The sequence below is a fragment of the Cydia pomonella genome, chromosome 8 (assembly GCF_033807575.1).
Source record: "Cydia pomonella isolate Wapato2018A chromosome 8, ilCydPomo1, whole genome shotgun sequence".
NCBI classification, from domain to species: domain Eukaryota; kingdom Metazoa; phylum Arthropoda; class Insecta; order Lepidoptera; family Tortricidae; genus Cydia; species Cydia pomonella.
The window spans coordinates 20,117,264-20,141,192 of NC_084710.1; the positions used below are offsets into that span (position 1 = coordinate 20,117,264).

General features: G+C 38.6%; 1 protein-coding gene across 3 annotated transcripts in view; it reads right to left on the bottom strand.

Moving 5' to 3' along the window:
* Positions 1-385: 385 nt before the first annotated feature.
* The window catches only part of LOC133520812 (calcium-binding mitochondrial carrier protein Aralar1), a 35,472-nt gene continuing 11,928 nt past the window's right edge, over positions 386-23,929 (bottom strand). For all 3 annotated transcript variants that reach the window (XM_061855477.1, XM_061855480.1, XM_061855478.1), the window contains exons 4-14: positions 22,613-22,899; positions 21,859-21,990; positions 19,532-19,638; positions 18,218-18,308; positions 14,053-14,128; positions 12,958-13,166; positions 11,790-11,870; positions 10,907-11,119; positions 9,564-9,789; positions 7,378-7,468; positions 386-5,898 (exon numbers count right to left, since the gene is read on the bottom strand). In XM_061855477.1, coding sequence (XP_061711461.1) covers positions 5,727-5,898; positions 7,378-7,468; positions 9,564-9,789; positions 10,907-11,119; positions 11,790-11,870; positions 12,958-13,166; positions 14,053-14,128; positions 18,218-18,308; positions 19,532-19,638; positions 21,859-21,990; positions 22,613-22,899 — 1,685 coding nt within the window. In that variant the 3' untranslated portion in view covers positions 386-5,726. The remainder of the gene's footprint in view (positions 5,899-7,377; positions 7,469-9,563; positions 9,790-10,906; positions 11,120-11,789; positions 11,871-12,957; positions 13,167-14,052; positions 14,129-18,217; positions 18,309-19,531; positions 19,639-21,858; positions 21,991-22,612; positions 22,900-23,929) is intronic.

Genomic DNA, 23,929 nt, shown 5'->3' on the forward strand with positions numbered 1-23,929 from the left:
TAAAATAAATCTTTAAACATAACCATTTGATATCTTCAAATTGGTTTGATTTATTTTCATTCAAAGCTTCAGGCTTATATTAATGCGTTTAAACATATAAAATATAGTATTCACCATATTGGAAAACTCTTCTTATTAACACTATTTACAAGTATTTTGTACTTCACAGATCTACAAAGTAAAATCACACTAAAATCATAAAGGGAAGGTAAATTTACAATTCAATGTTAAAATAAAACGTAACAGATATGATGGTTGCACTTTTGTCATCTAACGAGTCACTTATTAGAAAGTTGCTACGATGACACGACAAGAGCGCGACCATATTAGGCCTTCTTTTGCTTGAGAGGGTTATTACATTTTTTATTGCTTTAAAATATAAAACTTATTGCTTGCAGATTGCAAAATTTTATTATAGCACTTCTTACATAAGTAGAGTTTGTGTTATATAATTATCCTTGATATGAAATACCGTGATTAGTTCGTGAAGCTTGCATATTCATAAACATTACAATATTTTAAAATTTGAAATAATAAAACTTAGAAACACAGACTCAATAACACTGTTAAAAATTCAATCCAAAATACGACTATCTCCATCGCTTATACCAGTGGTGGGCAAACTTTCTTCATGGTGGGGCCAGAAAATTTAAAATATAAAATTGAAAAAAACCGAGGGTCGGAACTGCAGAATATGCCTTTTGATTAGAAACCGTTATGTTGCGAGCTAATAATTATTTAGAAGGACCGGCGGCCGGAGCTGGCCCGCGGGCCGCACTTTGCCCACCACTGGCTTTTACAATAACAATCAGGCGCAAAGAGCGATCCAGCAATATAAAGTGAAGTTCAATAGAAATGGCAAATAATGTAAACAAATATGACAGATATTATTAGCATTTGACATACAACCTAACATTAATATGAAGGCTGTTTTCATCAGAAATATTAATAATTATATTATTATAACTACAAATTGATATAAATAAAATGCGTCAGTGTCGTTGAACACTCGGTTGGAACGAAGTATATTATTATTGATTTAAATACAAAAAAAACTTAATCAACAAAATAATGACTATCGGAACTGTTCACACAATTTCACAAATCACTTCAAACATGCGACTTACAGGCAGGGAGAACAACTAAACATAAGAAAACATATGTGTACAAGCTGAAACTGATACGCTTAGCTCGAGCTTCACACTCGCTTAGTCAATCAAAAATATGAACTTGAAGTGCAAAAAAATAGAAAAAGCAATATCTGCATACACGTCCGGGGATCGAACCCGGATCATCTCTGTTACCACCTGTTACTAAGCGGTTGTTTGCCAACTGCGCCACTATAGGATATTTAAGTGTATATAAACTTGATAAGACAATGACTTTCCTAAAAGTAAATTGAATTATAGGTAAAAAACTTAAGTCACCTGTTGTATGTAGTTGTGACGTGTTCGAATAGACATTTGTTTTGTTTGTGTGTATCTTTTAAACATGTATTGTCTATTCGAACACGTCACAACTACAAACAACAGGTGACTTAAGTTTTTTACCTATATATTTGCCATTTCTACTGAAACCTCTACCTTAAGGACACTGACCCAGTTTATACCTTTGAACGCCACGCGTATCGCACGCGGCGCGTAATCGTGAACCTTGTCGGTACGCATGAAGGTTGATATTGGGCTGTAGCCGCGCGCGTCATATGACGTCTTTGGCGGTCAAAAGGTTAAATGGGTTTGGGTATGGCTGCCAGGACTCATATTTTATGTGTTATTATTTTAAAGTTTTGAAGCTCTCAAAGCTGAAGATTTAAATAGTTACATGTTAAATAAGCATCACTTGGATAAGTGTCACTTGCCGAAATATCATGACAATCGTGACAAAAGATAAAGATCGTGTCATTCACGAAGACGCGTGCCATGACTCGATTGTCATGTTATTAAAGGTTAGATTTGACAAATCCGCGCGTCATCGTGGATGACACGAACTATATAAGCGTAAAATGTTAATAAAACACAGTTTTAAGCTCTAATCTCGTGGATGGACTACTGACGTTAATTAGCAACGAAATGGGGTTAGCAGAATAGATAAGAAATCTAGCGTATCAAGTAACAGTAAATGTCACTCAATTATTGCATAATTTATTATGATTACTAATTAAGCCAGACCACACCGGCGGCGTGTGCGTAGACGTGAGCTATGTAGCAGGTACGCACAGGTCACGCAAGCGGTGTGCCGTCTCCCATAAGGATCTGTATATTGCAACGCGCCCGCGTTTACGCTTACGCCTCCGGTGTGCACAGGCCGTAAGATTTGTTTAAACAGGGTGACATTACACGTGATAACCAGTGTTTTCATGTTTTAACATGGAAAATATAATACACACATGATTCTTTACTTCACTAAGTAGAAAGTACATCATACTTTTAAGAAGCGCGTGTTTCATAATCGATTCACACCACAAAAAAGGTGATTTAAGTATTTAACATTGCTTGTAAATAGGAATTAATTCATCCCAAATAATTGCGACAAAAATTCCTTATTGTCCAAATTCCAAAATGTCACCCCTTATATATATATAAATGTCTAGCTATTCGCAAGTACATTATGCATTTTCTTTGAAAATGCTAAAATAAATGTGAGCAGGTAACGTCTTTCGGAATCTCTGTACAATCTCAATATCAAAAGTTCAAATTGAATCATATTCATAATTAACTTGATTTAATAATCAAAATAAAAACAATATCAGTAATCCTGACTTTGATTCGATATTTACTTACAACTATAAAATATAATCTAAAATAGGACTTTGATCAAAAATGCTAAGTGTGAACGATTCTGAGTTCATTTTAAGGCCCGTCACAGACGGGGCGATAATATAGCTAAATATATATTAGGGGTCATCCATTAATTACATCACACGAATTTCTAGGTTTTTTGACCCCTCCCCCCTCCTCGTCACACTTGGTCACATTTGGCAAACCCCTCCCCCTCTGGTGTGACGTCACATTTTTCGAATTGGCTAGTATTATATTTTATCAAATTATTTTTGATAAAAGTATTATTAGTAATTTTATGCGAATGCGAAAGCGCATGAACAGATAGCACATGTAAATGAAATGAAGATGCTGCGCTGGGCGGGTGGGGTGACCAGGATGGACAGAATTCGGAACGAATACATTCGGGGGAGCTTTAAAGTTGCACCAATCACAGACAAAATGACGGAAAATCGCCTTAGATGGTACGGTCATATCATGAGACGTGATGAAGACCATGTAGTGAAAATCGCATTAAGCTTGCCAGAACAAAAGAGAGGGAGAGGCCGCCCGCCATCGACCTGGTGGTCAAGCATCGAAAGAGACCTTAAGAAAGCCCAATTGCCAAAACCGACAACCCAGGACAGATCAACCTGGCGCCGTAGAGTGAGGAGACCCGACCCCAGATAACGGGACCAGGGACGGAAGAAGAAGAAGATTATTAGTAATTTTATAACACAAAACCGATTAGGAAATAACATTAAACGAATATCGTTCCAAAAACTCATTATTTAACTTTACAACGAATAAAAATTGAAAGAAAAATCGATTACTGTTGTGACGTCACAAAGTTGGTGACTCCCCCCCCTCCCCCTTGTCACATTTTCTTGACCCCCTCCCTCCCCCTAAACGCGTGATGTAATTAATGGATGACCCCTTATAGCAAGGCATACGATATACTTTACGTACCATTTGACAGAGTCTACACAGGAAGCTATATATATATACACGGTGTAACACGAGGAACCCGAAAGATTTTAACCACGCATTTCAGAGGCCAAAAGAATGAAAAAATGTTATATGAGTTGTGAAAATTTGGGCCAAAAAAAATTTTTTTTTTCGTCCTTTTTTTGCCAATTTTTGATCGTATTTGGACGTAAAAGGTTAATGTTATGGTAAAACTGGCACTGAATACGAAGTTTACCGATTTTTTTGGAAAACCTACTTTTGTAAAAGTTACTTTTCAGTTTTTGACATCTATCAATAAGGATATTTAGACTACGTCCCATAAGGGCATCATCGCCATCTAAAAGGCGTTTTGCACTAAGTTACAATAAGTTTTTTTTATTGGTGTTAACTCTGAAACTAGGGAATATCCAGAAAAGTTTATATAACATTTTAGTCTCTAAATGTGATCAACTGATCACACTATTAAAATCTTTTGGTTTCCTCATGTTACACCGTGTATTTTGATATCTTATAGCAAGGCATCTTAAACTACCTTGCGATATTTAGTCTCTCTCACAATGTAAGTACTAGATAGAGAGCGATATATATTTTGGTATCGTTGTCGTGTGTGGTTAGCTATATCTATCGGTATGTTACGGTATATTAATATATATTATCGCTCCGTCTGTGACGGGCTTAAATCATTACGTTATGTTTTAATATTTCCTATATGTTCTGGTGATGAGATGGAAGCATTTATCGCGTAGTAGGAAAGAGCGAAAGTGAAATTAGTTAATAAATGTGGTTTTGGCAGTATCATTACATAAAGCCGAGTCCACTTTGTATAATAAAGACGTAAAATCGAACTTTATACATAGCACGTTAATATAATTCTAAAATTTTCGTCTCGAAAATTGTAGTCTGTGTGTGAACTCAGCTTTTCAAATGCTAAAAGCTTTTACATATTATTTAAGTATGCGTTTTTGAACATTTCACTGGTTTTGATAGAGTAGAACCGTTGGGATAGGAAATATAATATACCGTGTTTTCTTCAAACTCCGTTAATTTCATGGAAGCGTGTACACTTGCCTTAGGGCCTATTTACAAATTGTTGTATATTTGGTCGAGTTAATATAATAACTATGCCATTTAGTTTCCATAAAGGTACTTAGCCAAACCCCGAAGTTAACGGAGTTAAAAAAAAACACGGTGTATATGTGTCTCCCTATTCTTAGCTATTATACAAAATAATAAGATCTTAGATAATTAATAGAAAATGTTTCTCTCGATAATAGGCAAAGAAAACGGATCACTTTTTTAGGGAAAAAAATCGTAGAAAATGACTCGTTTTAATTGCCCTTGCGTGTAGTTATTAATTTAAATACTCACTGGTATGTCACTACATTTAGTCACCAGAACATGTTAAATATTTTGACCACTTTTAGCGTAAATTCAACCTTAACTTCAAGGTATACGGTAAATAAACTACCGCGTTGGATCTCAGTTTCCTTTAATTTTTTTATCAAAATCAAAGAAAACGTGTACATTTTTTATTAGTTTTTATACAGGATAGTCTAACCTCTAGACAAACTTTTAAAACCTTCTTTTAATTTTTTTATTAGGGTGATTTTGTCTGATATACAAAATATTACGATAGACTGTCTAACATTCAGAGTCATGTCAATACACACGTATAATAATGTTATTGTTTTTAATTTTAATTGATTGTCTATATTTTATTTACTTGTACCATAAATCTTAAAATAATATTTCAAGACAAATTTCAAATTAATGTTTAGAAATCTAGATTTTTTTTCTATATTTACATATCCAGTAAGTATCTCAACATCGGATTTTAGTTTGTCCAGAAGCGAAAATTATCCTGTACATATATTTATAGTTGGAATTTTTCAAGGTGTCCAAAAGTTACTCGAGAGATCTTACCAACCGTATATCTTAAAAAAATCTCGCTATACAAAAACATACCCATTTTTCTGTCCTTTATCTGTACATTAGGCCAGCTTACTGTGCGGGAGCGTTCTTAGGGAAGGAGAACCTCGGCAACGAGATACCGAACTTGGTCTCGAGACCGGTGAGGACTGGTATGGCGACCTGGTACCCTCCGATGTGGTGCGGCTTCTTCATGGTCTCCTCGATGGGCGTGGCCACGGTCAGCTCGGAGCCCGTTGGTCGGCTGGGAAATTATAAACAGAGAAAATCCGTCAAAGTATCTAAGCAAGAGAAGCCGATGGTCCTGGGTTCGAATCTCGGTAAGGGCATTTATTTGTGTGATGAGCACAGATATTTGTTCGTGAGTTTTGGGTATTTTATTTACGTAGGTCAGTAGATAAGTTTTGCAATAGATAAACATGAAAAAATGAGGTGGACTCACATATATTTTTTAAAACTATATTTCCATAGACAATGTTTGCACGGAGAACATTTACTTTATTTTTAAAATTTACTTTTGCTATATTGGCGAAATATTTATGACTGGTTTAACTATACTAAACTAGTTTAATAAAAGTAATAAATATTATACAAATTTCTTACACAATTTGACAAAGTCCCACAGTAAGCTCAAGAAGGCTTGTGTTGTGGGTACTCAGACAACGATATATATAGGTAATATACAAATACTTAAATACATAGAAAACATCCATGACTCAGGAACAAATATCGCTGCTCATCACACAAATACATGCCCTTATCAGGATTCGAACCCAGGATCATCGGCTTCATAGGCAGGGTTACTACCCACTAATTTCAGCAGTAGGTACGCTGTGTATTGACTCGATAATTCCACCGTAGCAACGAAAACTCCAACCAACTAACTTGTTACTTGTGCCGAAGTGGTGTAAAGTCAGCTGCAGAGATAGCTGACCCCCTTGCATAGAAATTTGTTTGTTGGGTGGGGGAGGAGGTCAGTCAACTATATCTGCACGTATAAATTGCATATACAGTTGTAAATCAAAATGAAAAAATCAACGATGAATCAATGATCAACTCTAGCTAACGTGGGACTCGAACCCACATCTTTGATTTGCCGGTCCAACGCGTTACCAATTGCACCAGCTGACCATCCCTCATTCACCGCGAATTTAAGAGGCTGTCAACACCCAATGTCCTTGAAATTGATGTTACTTAAACAGTCTTTTAAGAAAGACTATTTGTTTTAGTCAAGTAAGAAAAATATATGTTCATATTAATTATATTTCAAAGACCGTGGTCGTACTCGATACACGATTGAACGAAATCGGCTCGATAGAAAATAATTGCAAAGATTGGTCTTAAAATCACAATTAAACGGTTTTATGTCTTTATTGTTTTGACTTATGGGTCTGCAATTAAAATCACAATTTCAAAACATTTATATCTAAACCGTGATCGAGTTAAATATTACACTAATAATCCACTTTTTTTATTTAAATATTTTTCTTATTATTCCCTTACCCACGCCCAGTAACATGCGACAGTGCTATCTCATTTACTCCGATACAAATAGACAGTGTGCGCGCTTTAGGTATCGACAGCCTCTTAACCATTGCAACTGTTACAACGTCTCTAGCTACATCTGTATTTTAATGTTTACAACCTCAACCAACCCTGAGGACATGTGACTGTATGTTTTTGTTTAAAGATTTCCTAATAATAAAGAAATAAATCTACTCACGATCCTCCGAAGTCGACGTAGAAGAGACGCTGTAGGATTTCATACGTCACGAGCGTCACACCGAACTGTGGCGAAGACCGGAACACACGGGCTGCAAACATAACATTAATATTAAAACCCCTTTCAACTCATAACAAAGCTGATAGATTTGAAGATTATATTAGTATATTACGATACAAGTGCGAGAAATAGGAAATTCGAAACGAGTTGCGATAAATTAAAACACGACCGAAGGGAGTGTTTTAAATCGACACGAGTTGCGAATTACCTATTCGCACATGTATCGTACAACGTTTTACAGTACATATGGCCCTTTAAATGTTCGATACAGTAACGTAATATGCTAGTTTTGGCACTAGTGCTATAAAGTAGCACCATATGTACTGTAAATATATATACATAGATATGAAGCTGACAAATGACGACCGGCCTGGCCTAGTGAGCGACCCTGCCTATGAAGCCGATGGTCCCGGGTTCAAATCCTGGTAAGGGCATTTATTCGTGTGATGAGCATGCATGTTTGTTCCTGAGCCATGGGTGTTTTCTATGTATTTAAGTAATTATAAATATTTATATATTATATATATCTTTGCCTGAGTACCCTCAATACAAGCCTTATTGAGCTTACTGTGGGACTTAGTCAATTTGTGTAATAATGTCCTAAAAAAAACTGCCTTGCTAGTTTCCAAACTGTATTGTGCTGACCAAGCTGATATTAGACGGTTGAAGAGAGCGAACGGATGGAATAATTTGCTTGCTTCTTTTTTTTTATGTAATAGGCTGCAAAAGAGCAGACGAGCCGCCTGATGGGAAGCAGTCATCGCCGCCCATGGACATAAGCAACATCGGAGGAGCCACTTATGCGTTGCCAACCTTTGAGGACCCTAAAAACCTGCTTCTTGAAGAACCCCATGTCATAGCGCAAGGGAAACACCTCAGAAGGTAGCTCATTCCACAACTTGAAGAACGAGGAAGTTGGATCGCGCGAGGTCTTTCTGATAGGGGACGGCCTTAAGCGCTACTCTTGTAAGCCGATAACGTGTATTTTTCGCTAACGAATAGAGAACTGGTAGAGTTATTCACTGGCAGTAATAGTGTGGGGCGACACTCTTCCTTTCGGTCATTCTCGACTCCGTTTGACTCAGCATTGCTCCGAGCAATTATTACGGTTGGCATAACTTGACGTCCCTTTGCGTGCACGAACACAGATAAGATAATGACTTGAATTTTTACAACCCTAAACAGCCGAAAGGGATAGTTTCATACTTTAGAAAGGGACAGCGTGAGTAGGACTACTGAATCACTGTCAAACTTCCCTTCATTCTCGATAGATCCAGTCCATAGATCCAAAATGGATCTAGTGAGAAATGTTTTTCTTGTTAGATCCAAATATTTATGTTGACAGTTAAAACTGGATCTATAGGGAAAATTCTTTATATCATTAGATCCATTAAATTATGCTATTATCAAAATGGATCTAAAGCGGTTTTGTAGGAAGTGTCATTTCTGTACGGTAGTACTATTATTTATTCTGTGGTTAAGTTACAATCAAGGCATTTGCATTGTGGTAGATATGGCCGCAAATTTTAGACGTACGGCTTGGAAGTGCATCTTATCACTGTTTATTACATGTTTACTTACCGACAGATCCCTGCCCAGAGGAAGCCCTCAGGGAAGGGTCCTCAGCATATATCTTCCAAGCAGCATCCATCACGCCAGTATAAGCAGTCTGTTTGTATATATATATATATCTTCCTAGTGTGGTGTCCATCACTCCAGTATAAGTCTTCTGACCCGTCCTCGCCCCGTATTGTAATCTTGTTTTGATGACGTCAGCGGGTGTGAAGAGCTCCGCTTTACTTACCGACAGATCCCTTCCAGAAAGTTAGGGCTTTCCGCATATATCTTCCTAGCGGCATCCAGCACTCCCGTGTAAGTCTGTCCCGCCCTCACCACGACCTGCAGCCTAGTATTGATGACATTAGCGAGAGTGACGACCTCCCCTATAGATGGTGCATATCTTACCGACAGATCCCTTCCAGAAAGTTAGGGCTTTCCGCATATATCTTCCTAGCTGCATCCAGCACGCCCGTGTAAGTCTGTCCCGCCCTCACCACGACCTGCAGCCTAGTATTGACGACATTAGCGGGAGTGACGACCTCCCCTATAGATGGTGCATATCTTACCGACAGATCCCTTCCAGAAAGCCCTGAATCCCTCCTCCGCGTATATCTTCCGGGCGGCATCCAGCACGCCCGTGTAAGTGGTCTGGCCGGTCCTGGCGACGACCTGCAGGCGCGTCTTGATGACGTCGGCGGGCGTGACGAGCGAGGCGGCCGGCACGCCGGCGATGGCGCCGGCCGCCAGCAGGGTGAGCGGGTGGTTGTAGCCGTTCTCGTCGGCGAATTTCGCCTGGAAAATAGGGACATTTCTAGAAATTTTAGCTAAAGATTTTCGAGTTGCAGGAACTATAGTCTGTATCTTTAGGTATTTAAAAAAAGGTAAACAAAATCTACCCTCAAATGGCTCCTTAAGGCAGTTGAGGGTAGATGAAAACATTACATGATCAAATAATGTAGGTTTAAAGTCAGGTCGTTCAGTGACAGATCCAGGCGGTTTTGTATTTGGTTGGTTAACCAATAAATATTAAAACTACCCGAAAATGTACAAATTGTTTGTTTACCTTTTTTTAAATACCTAAAGATACAGACTATAACTGAAATGTCTATTAGAGAAAAATAGCGACAGTTTTAGAAATTTTAGCTAAAGGTTTGCGAGTTGCGGGAACTAACTGAAATGTCTATTAGAGAAAAATAGGGACAGTTTTAGAAGTTTCAGCTAAAGGTTTGCGAGTTGCGGGAACTAACTGAAATGTCTATTAGAGAAAAATAGGGACAGTTTTAGAAGTTTCAGCTAAAGGTTTGCGAGTTGCGGGAACTAACTGAAATGTCTATTAGAGAAAAATAGGGACAGTTTTAGAAATTTTAGCTAAAGGTTTTCGAGTTGCAGGAACTAGCTGAAATGTCTATTAGAGAAAAATAGGGACGGTTTTAGAAATTTTAGCTAAAGGTTTTCGAGTTGCAGGAACTAGCTGAAATGTCTATTAGAGAAAAATAGGGACGGTTTTAGAAATTTTAGCTAAAGGTTTGCGAGTTGCGGGAACTAACTGAAATGTGTATTAGAGAAAAATAGGGACAGTTGTAGAAATTTTAGCTAAAGGTTTTCGAGTTGCAGGAACTAGCTGAAATGTCTATTAGAGAAAAATAGCTGACTCGGTCCAAGAGATGTGTGGGCACCGAAACAAAAGACCAAAGTGTTTTTAGTCACAATGACACATTGTAGCAACGATAATTTAAGCCTCAGATTAACATAAGCGGGGAAGTATTATATAGCGCTGAAGGCATATTTCTAAGCAGACCAGCCCTAGCGCCTTTATATAGGCCAAATAGACCCAGTTCTTTGCACACAATTTAGGTACGAATGTCTATCCAATTGATAACTTATCTTTTCTATGTAAAACCATACATACCTTGACATGAGCATAAGCGGGGAAATAGATCGCACTGAACGGCATATCTCTAAGCAGACAAGCCCTGGCGCCTTTATATAGGCCAAATAGACCCAGTTCTTTGACCACGGCCCAGGCGCGAACTTTCTGTCCGCCCGCGATCTCGCCGGCCACTTGGAGACGGATCTTTACGATTTCGAGGGGATTTGTGAATATTACTTGGGAACCGCCAGCCTGGAAACAAAAATGATGTTAGTTGTAAGAATGTTAAACTTTAATAGGGTCGAAACAATTACTCAGCACATACTTTGCAGTAACACAGTGTGGAAGTCTGGAAGTGTCAGAATATTGACGATAATAATGACACTACCAGTTGTCAGGTGCAGAATGAGCTTAGACAGACTAGATATTGATTCAAGTACGGAAGATATTAATGCATCTGGAATTTTCTGGATTCAACGGGCATCAGTAATGAACTTTAAAGGGCTGTCACAATAGATCACTACCTGGTCGACGTGGCATTCAAAGGCCCAAAAAACCCCAATAATAATTATAATAAATGCATGAGTCTAGAATTATCTTTAAAGCTGCTCTTTAACCTTTTCGACGTCGTGACAAACACAAAAGCTGTCACACGGATGCGTAGTCACCGAAGTATTAACACTGAAATTGAACTTTATGCATATGCACGTAGGTCTATGTTGCTCTGTGGTCTGTGACGGATTAATCCGTCTTCGGCGTTGGACCTACGGTGCGGTTATATCCGTCATTGGCATGAAAAAGGTTAAATAACGCTTTTTTGTGATGCATTACCAAGTAGTATTGTAATTATAATATAATCTGAAGTACGTGAGGAAAGATAAGCAATGTTTAGACAAGATGCTAAATAAATATGACTACTTACACAAGCACCAGCAAAGATTTCAGCGTAAATGCTTAGATTTCCATTTTTGTCCATTAATTTATCACGAACCAAGTCGTTCACCTGAAAAACAATAGCCATGTAGTTTATGTAGGTACTTTTTATACTATATGCGTTAAACAAATAACATATTAGGCCGAATATGCATACGTTATTTGAAATAAATTATGTTTCTGTTTATATTCAAAGTTTTCCATTTGTTATTTTTCTTTTCTGCTCCCGATGTTAAGATTGGCTAGCCAGATGATTTCGTGGCCTAGTACTAATGTACTACCAATAATGTCCAAGGAGACTCATCGTCAACTAAATGCCCTTCACAGGGGCCACACCAGTAAGTTGGGGCACGAGAATAAAGGCCGAATGTGCCCTCATGCCGAATGACCTTCTTGAAGGACATTACCTAAGAACACTCACCGTCAGCTTAATGGCCTTCTCAGGTGCCACACCTATTAGTTGGGGCACGAGTCGTCTGTACAGGCCGAATATGCCCTCATGCCGAATGACCTGCTTGACTCTCAACATCAAAAGTAGCGGATCAGACAACGCGTCAAAAGTATCTACCATTTTGTGACAGCTTAACAAAAATATATATGTCTCTGTAGACATATATCTTACACATGTACACAGATGACTTGTATACAGTACGAGGTTCTTCAAAAAAAGTGTACAGATTTTTAAAGGGTCGGCAACGCGCATGTCACACCTCTGGAGTTGCAGGCGTCCAATGCGTACGGTGAATGCTTACCATGAGGCGGGCCGTATACTTGCTTGCCACTGTCGTGATATACAAAAAAAGTTAATCTGGCAAATACTTTTGAGTGCGAACTGTAAAGATATATCTCTATTTGGAAAAGTATTCCGCTAATCTTGAAGCTGACTGTACATTATCTATAAATACTCACCATTATATTAATAGCCTTCTCAGGAGCCACGCCGATTAGCTGCGGCCCGAGTCCTATAAAGGCCGAATATGCCCTCTATATAATATGGCCCTCATGCCGAATGACCTTCTTGAAGTACATCGTCTAAAAACACTCACCGTCAGCTTAATGGCCTTCTCAGGCGCCACACCGATTAAGTCCTCTGTACAGGCCGAATATGCCCTCATGCCGAATGACCTTCTTGAAGTACATCATCTAAGAACACTCACCGTCAGCTTAATGGCCTTCTCAGGAGCCACACCGATTAATTGGGGCACGAGACCTCTGTACAGGCCGAATATGCCCTCATGCCGAATGACCTTCTTGAAGCAGTCAAAGGAGTTGCGGTAGGCCACTTCGCCGATGAAGGAGCCGGTACGTTGGTTCTGCATGCGGGTTTTTACTAAGTCGATGGGGTATACAGCTGAGGCGCCCACAGCTGGAAAGAAAAGGTTAACCCTTTAAACGCCACGACTATCCTGTGCGACGCGTCATCGTGAACCCTGTTGAAATGCACTAAGGTTGATATTTGGCTGTAAGTTGTAACCGTGCGCGCCAATTGACGTCTTTTGCGGTTAAATTTATTAACCGGCCTATGTTAATCTGCTATCTTTTTGCAAGGGAACCTGGACTCCATTAGGCAACTTAAACCCAAGAATTGGCGCAGTTTTCACTTAATTTATCACCACTCGTCGCGCATTTTTTTTCCTAATTTCCGCACTTGTATCGTAAGTAACTATAATTATAATAATAATTGTTTATTTCAGGTTTTAAACTCATACAATACAATAAAATACAACAACTATTTCATTACTTATCAAACATTTCAAAATATTTTTCTTATTTATTTCCGTCTTGTGCTCTAGGCGCATAACACGTTTTCTTTTACAGGAAAAAATGAACAAATTTCTACTTGTTCCTTAGAAACAATGGCCCCCTTTCAGAGTCTCTCTTCTTCTTCCTCGCGTTGTCCCGGCATTTTGCCACGGCTCAAGGGAGCCTGGGGTCCGCTTGACAACTAATCCCAAGATTTGGCGTAGGCACTAGTTTTTACGAAAGCGACTGCCATCTGACCTCCCAACCCAGAGGGTAAACTAGGCCTTGTTGGGATTAGTCCGGTTTCCTCACGATGTTTTCCTTCACCGAAAAGCGACTGGTAAATATCAAATAATATTTCGTACATAAGTTCCGAAAAACTCATTGGTACGAGCCGGGTTTGAACCCGCGACCTCCGGATTGCAAGTCGCACGCTCTTACCGCTAGGCCACCAGCGCTTCCCCCCTGTGGCCCCCTTTCAGAGTATGAGATGAAAGTTATTTACATACCACCAGCGATAGAACCCAGCGTGAAACGGTACGTCTGTTCCAGGACTTGGATGAAGAAGCTTCTGTCTGCGGGACTCTGTAACAACCAGACACAGATATAAACCCGAATCTTTTATTACTTACGGATACATGAATTAAAAATGGTGTTGCGTATATAACTGTAAGTAAGGTGTTCTGGCTTTGTGGTACTGTGTCTTATTGGTAGGACATATGATAATGTGTATTTAACAATGAGATATGTCACAAGCATATTTGTGACTGCGGCCGGCAAAACGAACCACTTTGTACCTTACTATAAGGACGAGATTTGCTTGTATCTTTATACGAATAACCTGACAAGGCCTTCTTATGGCAAGCGATAAAGTGGGGCGTTTTGCTGGCCGCGGTCACATTTGTGGCACATTTATCGTTATTTATTTATGAAGAGGGAAAAGCAGAGTGTATTACGGAAGCAATTTTATGTCTCAGGAAGGCACTTGAATCCTTAGCTACGCTCCGGACTCCATACTGAAATATTTCGCTTCACTCTGGATTCAATATACCTCCCTAAACGAAATATTGCATTTTGCTTCCTTGTAGTACAATCTGCTATTCCTCTTTATTAAAAAAAAGGTTTGTAGTCTGAAATGTCTGAATTCGATCAAGCAAAATAGTCAAATTAAAAATAGTTTGTCTTGATACAATTGTGGTATTGTTATGACATGTTCATTAAATTTACAAATATGTCTGAAAATGTGCAGCTGCAGAGATAGTTGACCAGGGGGACAGTTATCTCTGCAGCTGACTGTACAACCAAGCTTACAAAAAACTCTTAAACTAGCCTAATATTTGATATAGATAAATCGAAAGGAAGGAAAAGTGAGGTTTTAATTGAAACTAAAGCATGCATCAATATAAATTATTTTTGATGTGCTGAAAATAATACAAAAGGAAATTTGAAATTCAACAGGCGAATTTTTTTTTCTAAATAGACCAAAAAATACCACGATTACTTGACATCTATTAACCAAGCCAGGTTATGTAAGTTTACCATTTTTGAGGTGTCTTTTTTCCTTCAATTTGTATAAGATCCTTTTTTCCCTGCCCTGGCCCATGGCCATAGAGAAATAAGTAAGCCCAGAGTGCTCACTCCATACAACTGGCTATTAGCACGAAAGCTTGAAATATGAAAGTATGGCGAGTAACGGGACTGAGGGAGGAGCGGGCGGGGAGTGTCCGTTGGAAACTTGGTGTTCACCCCCTCGCCGCCGCACCCCCTTTCGGGCATTAGCCCATTTTCGGGCATTAGCCCATTTTCGGACATTAGCCCATTTTCGGACATTAGCCCGTTTTCGGACATTAGCCCATTTTCGGGCATTATGGACATTAATCCAGTTGTATGTAGTGAGCACTCTAAGCTATCTTGGTCCATGGCGTAATACACCCGTTTACATTCTGCTCATGCTCTTGCCATGGCCAGCATGTTTGCCAATGTGCACGGCATGGCATATTCGATGGCAGTGTTTTGCTCATGCCATTGCTTCTGCAAAGACTGCGACTGCTGCGACAAAGTGTCACCGAAATCCACCGAGAGTTGGTTAGGAGTTGTATATATAGTAATTGACATCGGAACTCCGTAAGCGCGATGTAGAACGTGCTAACGCCATCTGTTACAATCTTGTGGCACGAAGTTGTCAGTGACAGAGGAGACGCCGCACAGATAACGTCAGTTGGAACTTTATTTTATCTATATTTTTAATATTTAATTTCGTCAAACCATTCTATGATATATAGAACACATTTCAAATTTCCCTTTAGAGAAACCTCACTAGAAAGAGAAAGAATTAAATTATGTTCCTACCACTTAACTTCAACGGTTCGTGATGTATTTAGTTCCTTGGTTACTTGGTTGCCATTTACTAGTTTAAGTATTTCCTTCTTATATTTAGAGTCAAATACATTCAACTTTACAATAGTCTTCTTCAACCAATATTCTCACAACCGTCTCAGTTAAGCAGTAAACCTGTAGTTACAACCTACAGAAATAACGCTCCATATATTTTAGTGTCCCACGGTCCTAATACTGGTACCAAATTATCTCCAACAAAATGTAAATCATTATTAAATGGAACAGAATTACTTTTTCATCACACTTGCTCGAAAAAGATCTTATTTCATGCAGGTGTACTGAAGGACAAAGGGCTATTTTGTTCCCCCCGGGAGTTATGGATTGTGAAAAAAAGGCTTTTCTTTTTAATTATGTCACTTATTCATACAAACCAAGTAGCATAAATGAGTTTTACTTTTAAAATACTGACATTTATAATTTAATATTTCTGTTTATGTTTAATATTATTTAATTTGATTAATTTAACAGCCGTTTAAAATATTTTTACATAATTTTCAATCGTGGCTGAATGCCGAATAGGTCTGTGCGTTCGATATATAACCTGTCAAGAATTTTCAAAATGGCGGACGAATGAGTGATACGTCACCGTGTTTAAGAATTTATTCGCTTAAAATTTAGTTTTTTCTTCCCAAGTGTGATGAAAAACATTGTGTGTAACTCCGGGGGTAAGAATATTGCAAACTCTATTTAAATTACCGAATTACCACCCTCGTATCCAAAATTTCACTTACCCCCCTCGTTGCACAATGTACTATTATTGTTTTTTCGCCGCCACTTTTTGATATTGATAATTTAACACATATCAGTGAAAGAATAAGGATCAAAGTCAAATGGCGTTTTAAACGTTTAAATCATGTGTCGAAAGATGGCAGTAAATTTACTGCGGCTAGAAAATTTTCTTTGACAATCCACTTCTATTCCAAATTCACTTTGGTACTATAAGTAGGACAGTGGGCTTTAGAACACAGTTTTATAATACTACCCGAAAGTACCCACGAGAAACATCATAACTTCGATGACCTGACTTACCAGCATTCTGTCCACAAGATCTATATATCTAGGTCTCATCATAGTTACCTCCTCCTTTGTACGCGATTAAAAAACAGCTAAAGTTAGTGATATTCCCAACCTTATAACTATACACATAAGGTCTCATTCAGAAATCATGTGTTTTTATGCTAAAGGGGTCAAATATCTTTGTTCGGCATGTAAATCAAGATTCTACAGTACAAAGTTAAGGGGCTCCCTAGCGCCAATGACCTCCGATCTGAATCCCTTAGTTTTCTAATGTTTTTTTGTATCTTATCATATTAACAGCAACGGCTTTAAGCAATATAGTATCCCATATTTACCTACTTAAAAGTTCATTGTCTTCGAGATATTTGACATCAAGTTGAACAATTTTAGGCCAAAAAACTGGTTTTCTAGCTATAACCAGTTTTTAGAGACGTCAAAGACGAACCCAAATGTGTAGATTTCGTATATGTCAAATCCGTCACAGCAATCGAGTAACCAGTATTTTTTTCAATGTTTAAAAAATCATAAAAAACTAAGTGTTTATTTCTTTCAAAATTCGGGAGACCAGAATGGAGATAAAAGATTGAAGAACCGATAGCCGTTTGTCTTATAATTCTATCTATAGTGCAAATGTAGGAGTAACGACTCAAAACTTGTCAAAAATCGATGATAACCGCTGGAAGCCCCTTTAAAACCGCGACACCGGACGCCGCTCCGGAGTGCGGAGCAGTGATAACCGCCTTACCGTCGCCCATGGACACCTGCAATACCAGAGGGCCTACCGCGAACCACGTTCGACGTGTTGCCTCCCTGTCACACTTACGTACGAATTCACAAGTGCGACAGAGAGGCAACACGTCGAAAGTGGCTCGCAGTAGGCCCTCAGAGAAGATGCAAGTGCGTTGCCGGTGCTCTTTTTTTAATGTTTGAAGACAGTTATTAAAATCTGCCTTTATTTTGATCCCCTTTCCCCTTAGTGATATTTGGATTGGATCAACTTTTTTTCTAGTTATTATATCCGGTAGCCATTGGCCACTGTCATAGCAGCATTGTTCGAGTGACCCATTAAATGATTTTAACTAATGACTTTTATTATTATTATATACAAAATCGTGATTATAAAAAAAAATACCCCTACCCAATAACTTGTGACATGATTTCTGGATGAACCCTAAGGTCTATATTTCACTACACATACATTGATCCGTTGCTGCGTTAGAGGAGGACAGAGGGCTTGTTGTGCGAGAGAGAGATACTTACGGACACGGCTTTTATTTCGGCGACTCGTCGGGTGACTTGTTTGAAGTATTGCTCGGGAGTTATCGAGTTTAGGTCGTTGTACACGATTCGTCTGGAAAAGTAAGATTTTGTTAAGTTTTCGTGTGAAATTACTATTTCATCACATTTGCTCGAAAAAGATCTTATTTCATGCAGTTGTACTGAAGGGCAAATGCCTATATTGGTCCCGCGGAGGTTTATGGATTATGAATTATGAAAAAAGGGTAAAACGGGACCCTATTACTAAGACTCCGCTGCCCGTCCGTCTATCACCAGGCTGTATCTCATGAACCGTGATAGCTAGACAGTTGTATTTCTGTAGCCGCCATAACAACAAAAAGTGCGGAACCCTCGGTGGGCGAGTCCGACTCGCACTTGTCCGGTTTTTTTTAATTATGTCAATAATTTATACGAACCAACAGCATCATGGTCGCATTTTTATCACTTGTCATGCCATGGGTCACTTTCGCACTTACATACTTGTTAGAACGTGACAGAAATGGTGACAAATGATAAAGAGCCGACCATATTAGCCCTACAAATAAATGAGTTCCACTTTTAAAATACTAAATGTAATAGCCGTTTAAAATATTTTTATACAATTTTCAATCGTGGCTTAATGCCGGATGGGTCTGTGCCTTCGATGCCTGACCTGTCAAAAAATTACAATATGGCGGACAAATGATTGAAATGTCACCGTATTTAAGAATTATTTCGCTTAAAATTTAGTTTTTTATTTGCAACTGTGATGAAAAACATTGTGTGTAAGTACTCCGGGAGTAAGAACATTGCAAATTCTGGTCTTTTCTTAATTCCCTCGTTTCGAATATTTTGCTTACCCCCCCTCATTGCACAATGTACTATTGCTAAGAAAACCGTAGTTACCCGCAGGCGTATAATTGTATTTTTTTTTATACTACGTCGGTGGCAAACAAGCATACGGCCCGCCTGATGGTAAGCAGTCTCCGTAGCCTATGTACGCCGGCAACTCCAGAGGAGTTGTGTTGAGATGTTATTTGGCTGCTGTTTTCTGTAAAATAGAGATATTTCCCCAGTTGGGCTCTGCTCTAGATCTGGAATGACATCCACTGGCTGTGCCCTACCACACAAAGCGAGATGACATTCACAATGCCCATACCTCTCTCTATACACTTTTGACACAGCTTGCGTTGTTCTCATCTACAGGTCGCACTTCATAACCAATTCTCGTTTTTGCGATTTAGATTTTGGTAGTTCTCGAAGTCTACAGCCACATAAATATTAGTTTTAGTGTTTAGTTTTTAGCGTTTTACTAACCCATTAGTATGGTTGATGGTGTCACACAGGAAGAACAATATATCGACTTCCAAGGGAGTGATCTGACTCATCATCTGAGCAGAGTGAAGGAACTCTTCCTTGGTCACCTGTAACAAATTTAAACTGAATTAATTACTCAAAATATAATTCAAAATTTAATTATCATTTGTACAAAAATTAAAATAGAATGGAATGGGACAGGTGATAATTTGACGACCGGTTTGGCCTAGTGGGTAGTGACCCTGCCTACGAAGATGATGGTCCCGGGTTCAAATCCTGGTAAGGGCATTTATTCGTGTGATGAGCATGGATATTTGTTCCTGAGTCATGGGTGTTTTCTATGTATTTAAGTATTTATAATTATATATTATATATATCGTTGTCTAGGTACCTACAACACAAGCCTTATTGAGCTTACTGTGGGACTTAGTCAATTTGTGTAATAATGTCCTACAATATATATATATATATATATATATATATATATATATTTTTAATGGTGTGGTCTTACTTCGCGTATGCATAAATAACCCTATGGCGGGGTCCTTCGGGTACAAGGAATAAAGGGAAGGTCAAGGAAAAATGGCTCGACGAAATCGTGGCTACAGCCGGTCAAGACCAAGGACTGGCAAAGCTGGCTGAATCTGGACAAAGAGAATTAAGAAGACCAAGACTGCTCACTCCATACAACGGTTTTGTTACCAAAAATACTGTTATTTTAAACAAAAACTCTAATGCTCAACGATTTTCAGCTAATATTATAACCAGAGTAAGCGTAGGAGTTGAAAATAGAGTTACGCTTACTTCTGGAGGAGGCCTTCCACCCGAAGAGGGGTCTCTACATAATAGTTATATATTTTTTAATATTTTATAAACATTTTTAAATTATTTAGTGTAATATTGTAGAGAATCAATAAAGGTTTTTTATTTTATTATTTATTTATAATTTAAACCAAAAAACCAACCTACCAACTAGTAGGTAGGTCAAGCTTACTCGACCTGGGTGACTTCCATGGCAGCGAACAGGTGTGGGTGGGATACTTAATGTGCTAATTATCTAGTGCGGTAAAGTAGCACTATATGTCCTGTAAACGTAATTGATTATTTAAACACCTTACGGTGGCAGTAGTTAGGAGACGTCTCGACATAAAATTAATTTATGACTTGTGGGGTACTGAAAATACCGGACTTAAACGGTAAAACTTGAAGTTCCATGTTATTGAGAAGGGTAAAGAAAGCTGATATTTCCATAGGAAGTTCCATGTTATTGAGAAGGGAAAGCTGATATTTCCATAGATAGACATACAGTACACAAACCTCTTGCCTGCGATGACCGTTGGTAGCATTTAGTTACACACGCTTGATAAGTTCCATATTGTTGAGCAGAGAGTTAACTCGTGGGGAACTAAAATACGGGACTTAACCCATAAAATTTGAAGTTCCATGTTATTGAGAAAGGAGATCAACGGTATATAGTAAAGAAAGATGATATTTCTATACATAGACATACAGTACACAAACCTCTTGCCTGCGATGACCGTTGGTAGCATTTAGTTACACACGCTTGATAAGTTCCATATTGTTGAGCAGAGAGTTAACTCGTGGGGAACTAAAATACGGGACTTAACCCATAAAATTTGAAGTTCCATGTTATTGAGAAGGGAGATCAACGGTATATAGTAAAGAAAGCTGATATTTCTATACATAGACATACAGTACACAACCCTCTTGCGTGCGATGACCGTTGGTAGCATTTAGTTACACATGCTTGATAAGTTCCATATTGTTGAGCAGAGAGTTAACTCGTGGGGAACTAAAATACGTGGCTTAACCCATAAAATTTGAAGTTCCATGTTATTGGGAAGGGAGATCAACGGTATATAGTAAAGAAAACTGATATTTCTATACATAGACATACAGTACACAAACCTCTTGCGTGCGATGACCGTTGGTAGCATTTAGTTACACACGCTTGATAAGTTCCATATTGTCGAGCAGAGAGTTAACTCGTGGGGAACTTAAATACGGGACTTAACCCGTAAAATTTGAAGTTCAATGTTATTGGGAACGGAGTTTAACTTTATATAGTAAAGGAAGCTGATCTTTCTATACAGTACACAAACCTCTTGCGTGCGATGACCATTGGTAGCATTTACATACACACTCTTGATAAGTTCCATATTGTTGAGCAAAAAGTTAACTCGTGGGGTAGTAAAATACGTGACTTAACCCGTAAAATTTGAAATTCCACGTCATTGAGAAGGGAGTTTAACGGCATATAATGAAGGAAGCTGGTCTTTCCATACATAGAGATACAGTACACAAACCTCTTGCGTGCGATGACCGTTGGTAGCATTTAGATATACACGCTTGATAAGTTCCATATTGTTGAGCAGAGAGTTGAATGCCATGTAGTAGGGGAAGCTGATTTTTCTTGAGCCTTGAGGGAATCCGGTCGCCTGTAATAGAAAATAAGTAAAAAAAACTGAAATTGATGATAGAGATGTACATATATGACATATATAGTAATCTAAATTGTATTTATTCTTATTTAATGCATTTTAATTATAAGATGTAATATTTTGAAAAGATGTGTCCCGCCGAGTTTCTTGCCGATCCAAATAATAAAAATATTTATAAGGCATGAAACGTGAATAAACGTTTATTTTTTTTTATTTTTTTTTTTATTTATATTGGGATACTCTCTTCCAATTGAGGGGGGATTTAAATCTTCTCGGGTCAGAGATGTAGGGTTAGAGCCGGTGTAGATTTATGTGACGTTCAGAAGTGCATTGTAATATGCCTTCGTGAATAATAAACTATCTTTATCTTTATGAAAGAAAAAGCAACGGAAGCGTCCAGGCTCCTAACATGCGTTTTCAGCATTCGTGTCTGACGCCATAATGAGACCCGGTCACATCGGCATTCGGCACTTGAATATATTACGCTTACTTACTGCTAATGCCTCACTAGTGTAGAAATAAAACGTGATGTGTTCTTACTAATATATTTGTCTCACTCTACGACAATACGAATATATCTATCTCACTCTTAAGATTAAGTAAATAAGAAGCTACTTACATTAATAACCTTATTCTTCATGTCCTTCGTCAGCAGATGACTCTTAACGGACAACATGATATCCTTAAAGTCCCCCGCACTGATGAAACCACTTCCATCCTTGTCACACTTCTTAAAGGCCTCCACTCCGTACTCCTCATGGAAGTCATGGAGGAACTGGCTGAACTCCGGGTATGTGACGAGGCGTTTCTTGTCTTTGCCGAAGTAGAGGCGGACGAAGGTGCTCTCCATGTTAAAGGGGAGCTTTTTGTTCAGGACCGTCTTTTGCATGACTTCCGCGAACTCGTCTGAAAAAAATGAGTGAAAATCAACTCAACTATAAGGTGGAGCATATAAGGCAACTAATGGTCACTATACCTAGGTGTTCCAGGACTAATTTAGTATGAAATTTGTTGTCGTTTTGGTACAATAACACATTTTTTTTATTCGCATGTTCAAACCCCGGCTCGTACCGGCGAGTTTTTCGGGACTATTGTACACAATATGATTTGATATTCACCAGTTGCTTTTCGGTGAAGGAAAACATCGTGAGGAAACCGACATATTTACCCTCTGGGTTGGAAGGTCAGCTGGCAGTGGCTTTCTTAAAAACTAGTGCCTACGACCATTCTAGGGATTAGCCGCCGAGCGGACCCCAGGCTCCAATGAGCCGTGGCAAAATGCCGGGACAAGACGAAGAAGTAATAAATTATTTCAAACATCAAACTTCTATACAATTATGACGTTTACTTAACACTTACACCATCTGGGCTATCAAAAACGCTGCCAACCTAGCTGACTCTAGTGCAGTTTAGAAAAAAAAAACCGAAAATACGACGACGAAACGTGAGTCCTCTAGCTGTCTAAAGTGTTTCTATTCTATTTTATTTTGAATTCTTATTTGGCAAATTAAAATAGTATGGGACATGCGCTCTCATCGACGGCCGGACGCTACTGAGGCGCGCGCTTTTTTTTTTTTTTTTTTTTTTTTTTTTTAAACATGACTTACGCTGTTTGGCCTCTCCTGGGGCCAGTTACAGCTCGAGGTATGAGTGGGGTCAGTGTCGCGGCCTGAAGGGCCGCGACACTGCCAAGTATGAAAAGAGGACGAAAGAGATAGTGATAGGGTAAAAGATGATAGAGTGAAGTATAGGGAAGAGAAGTTAACATTGTGAGCAAGAAAACTATGATTCTATATAAACAGTAAAATATATATTATTGCGAGTGTTATACAATTAAAAAGTCCCTATGAACTAGGGCGGAGGGCCCTGTGTGGCATCGAATGGACGGCGATGGTTTTCCCAATGTGGGCGGTTTTTGGTGAATGAGTATGTTTTA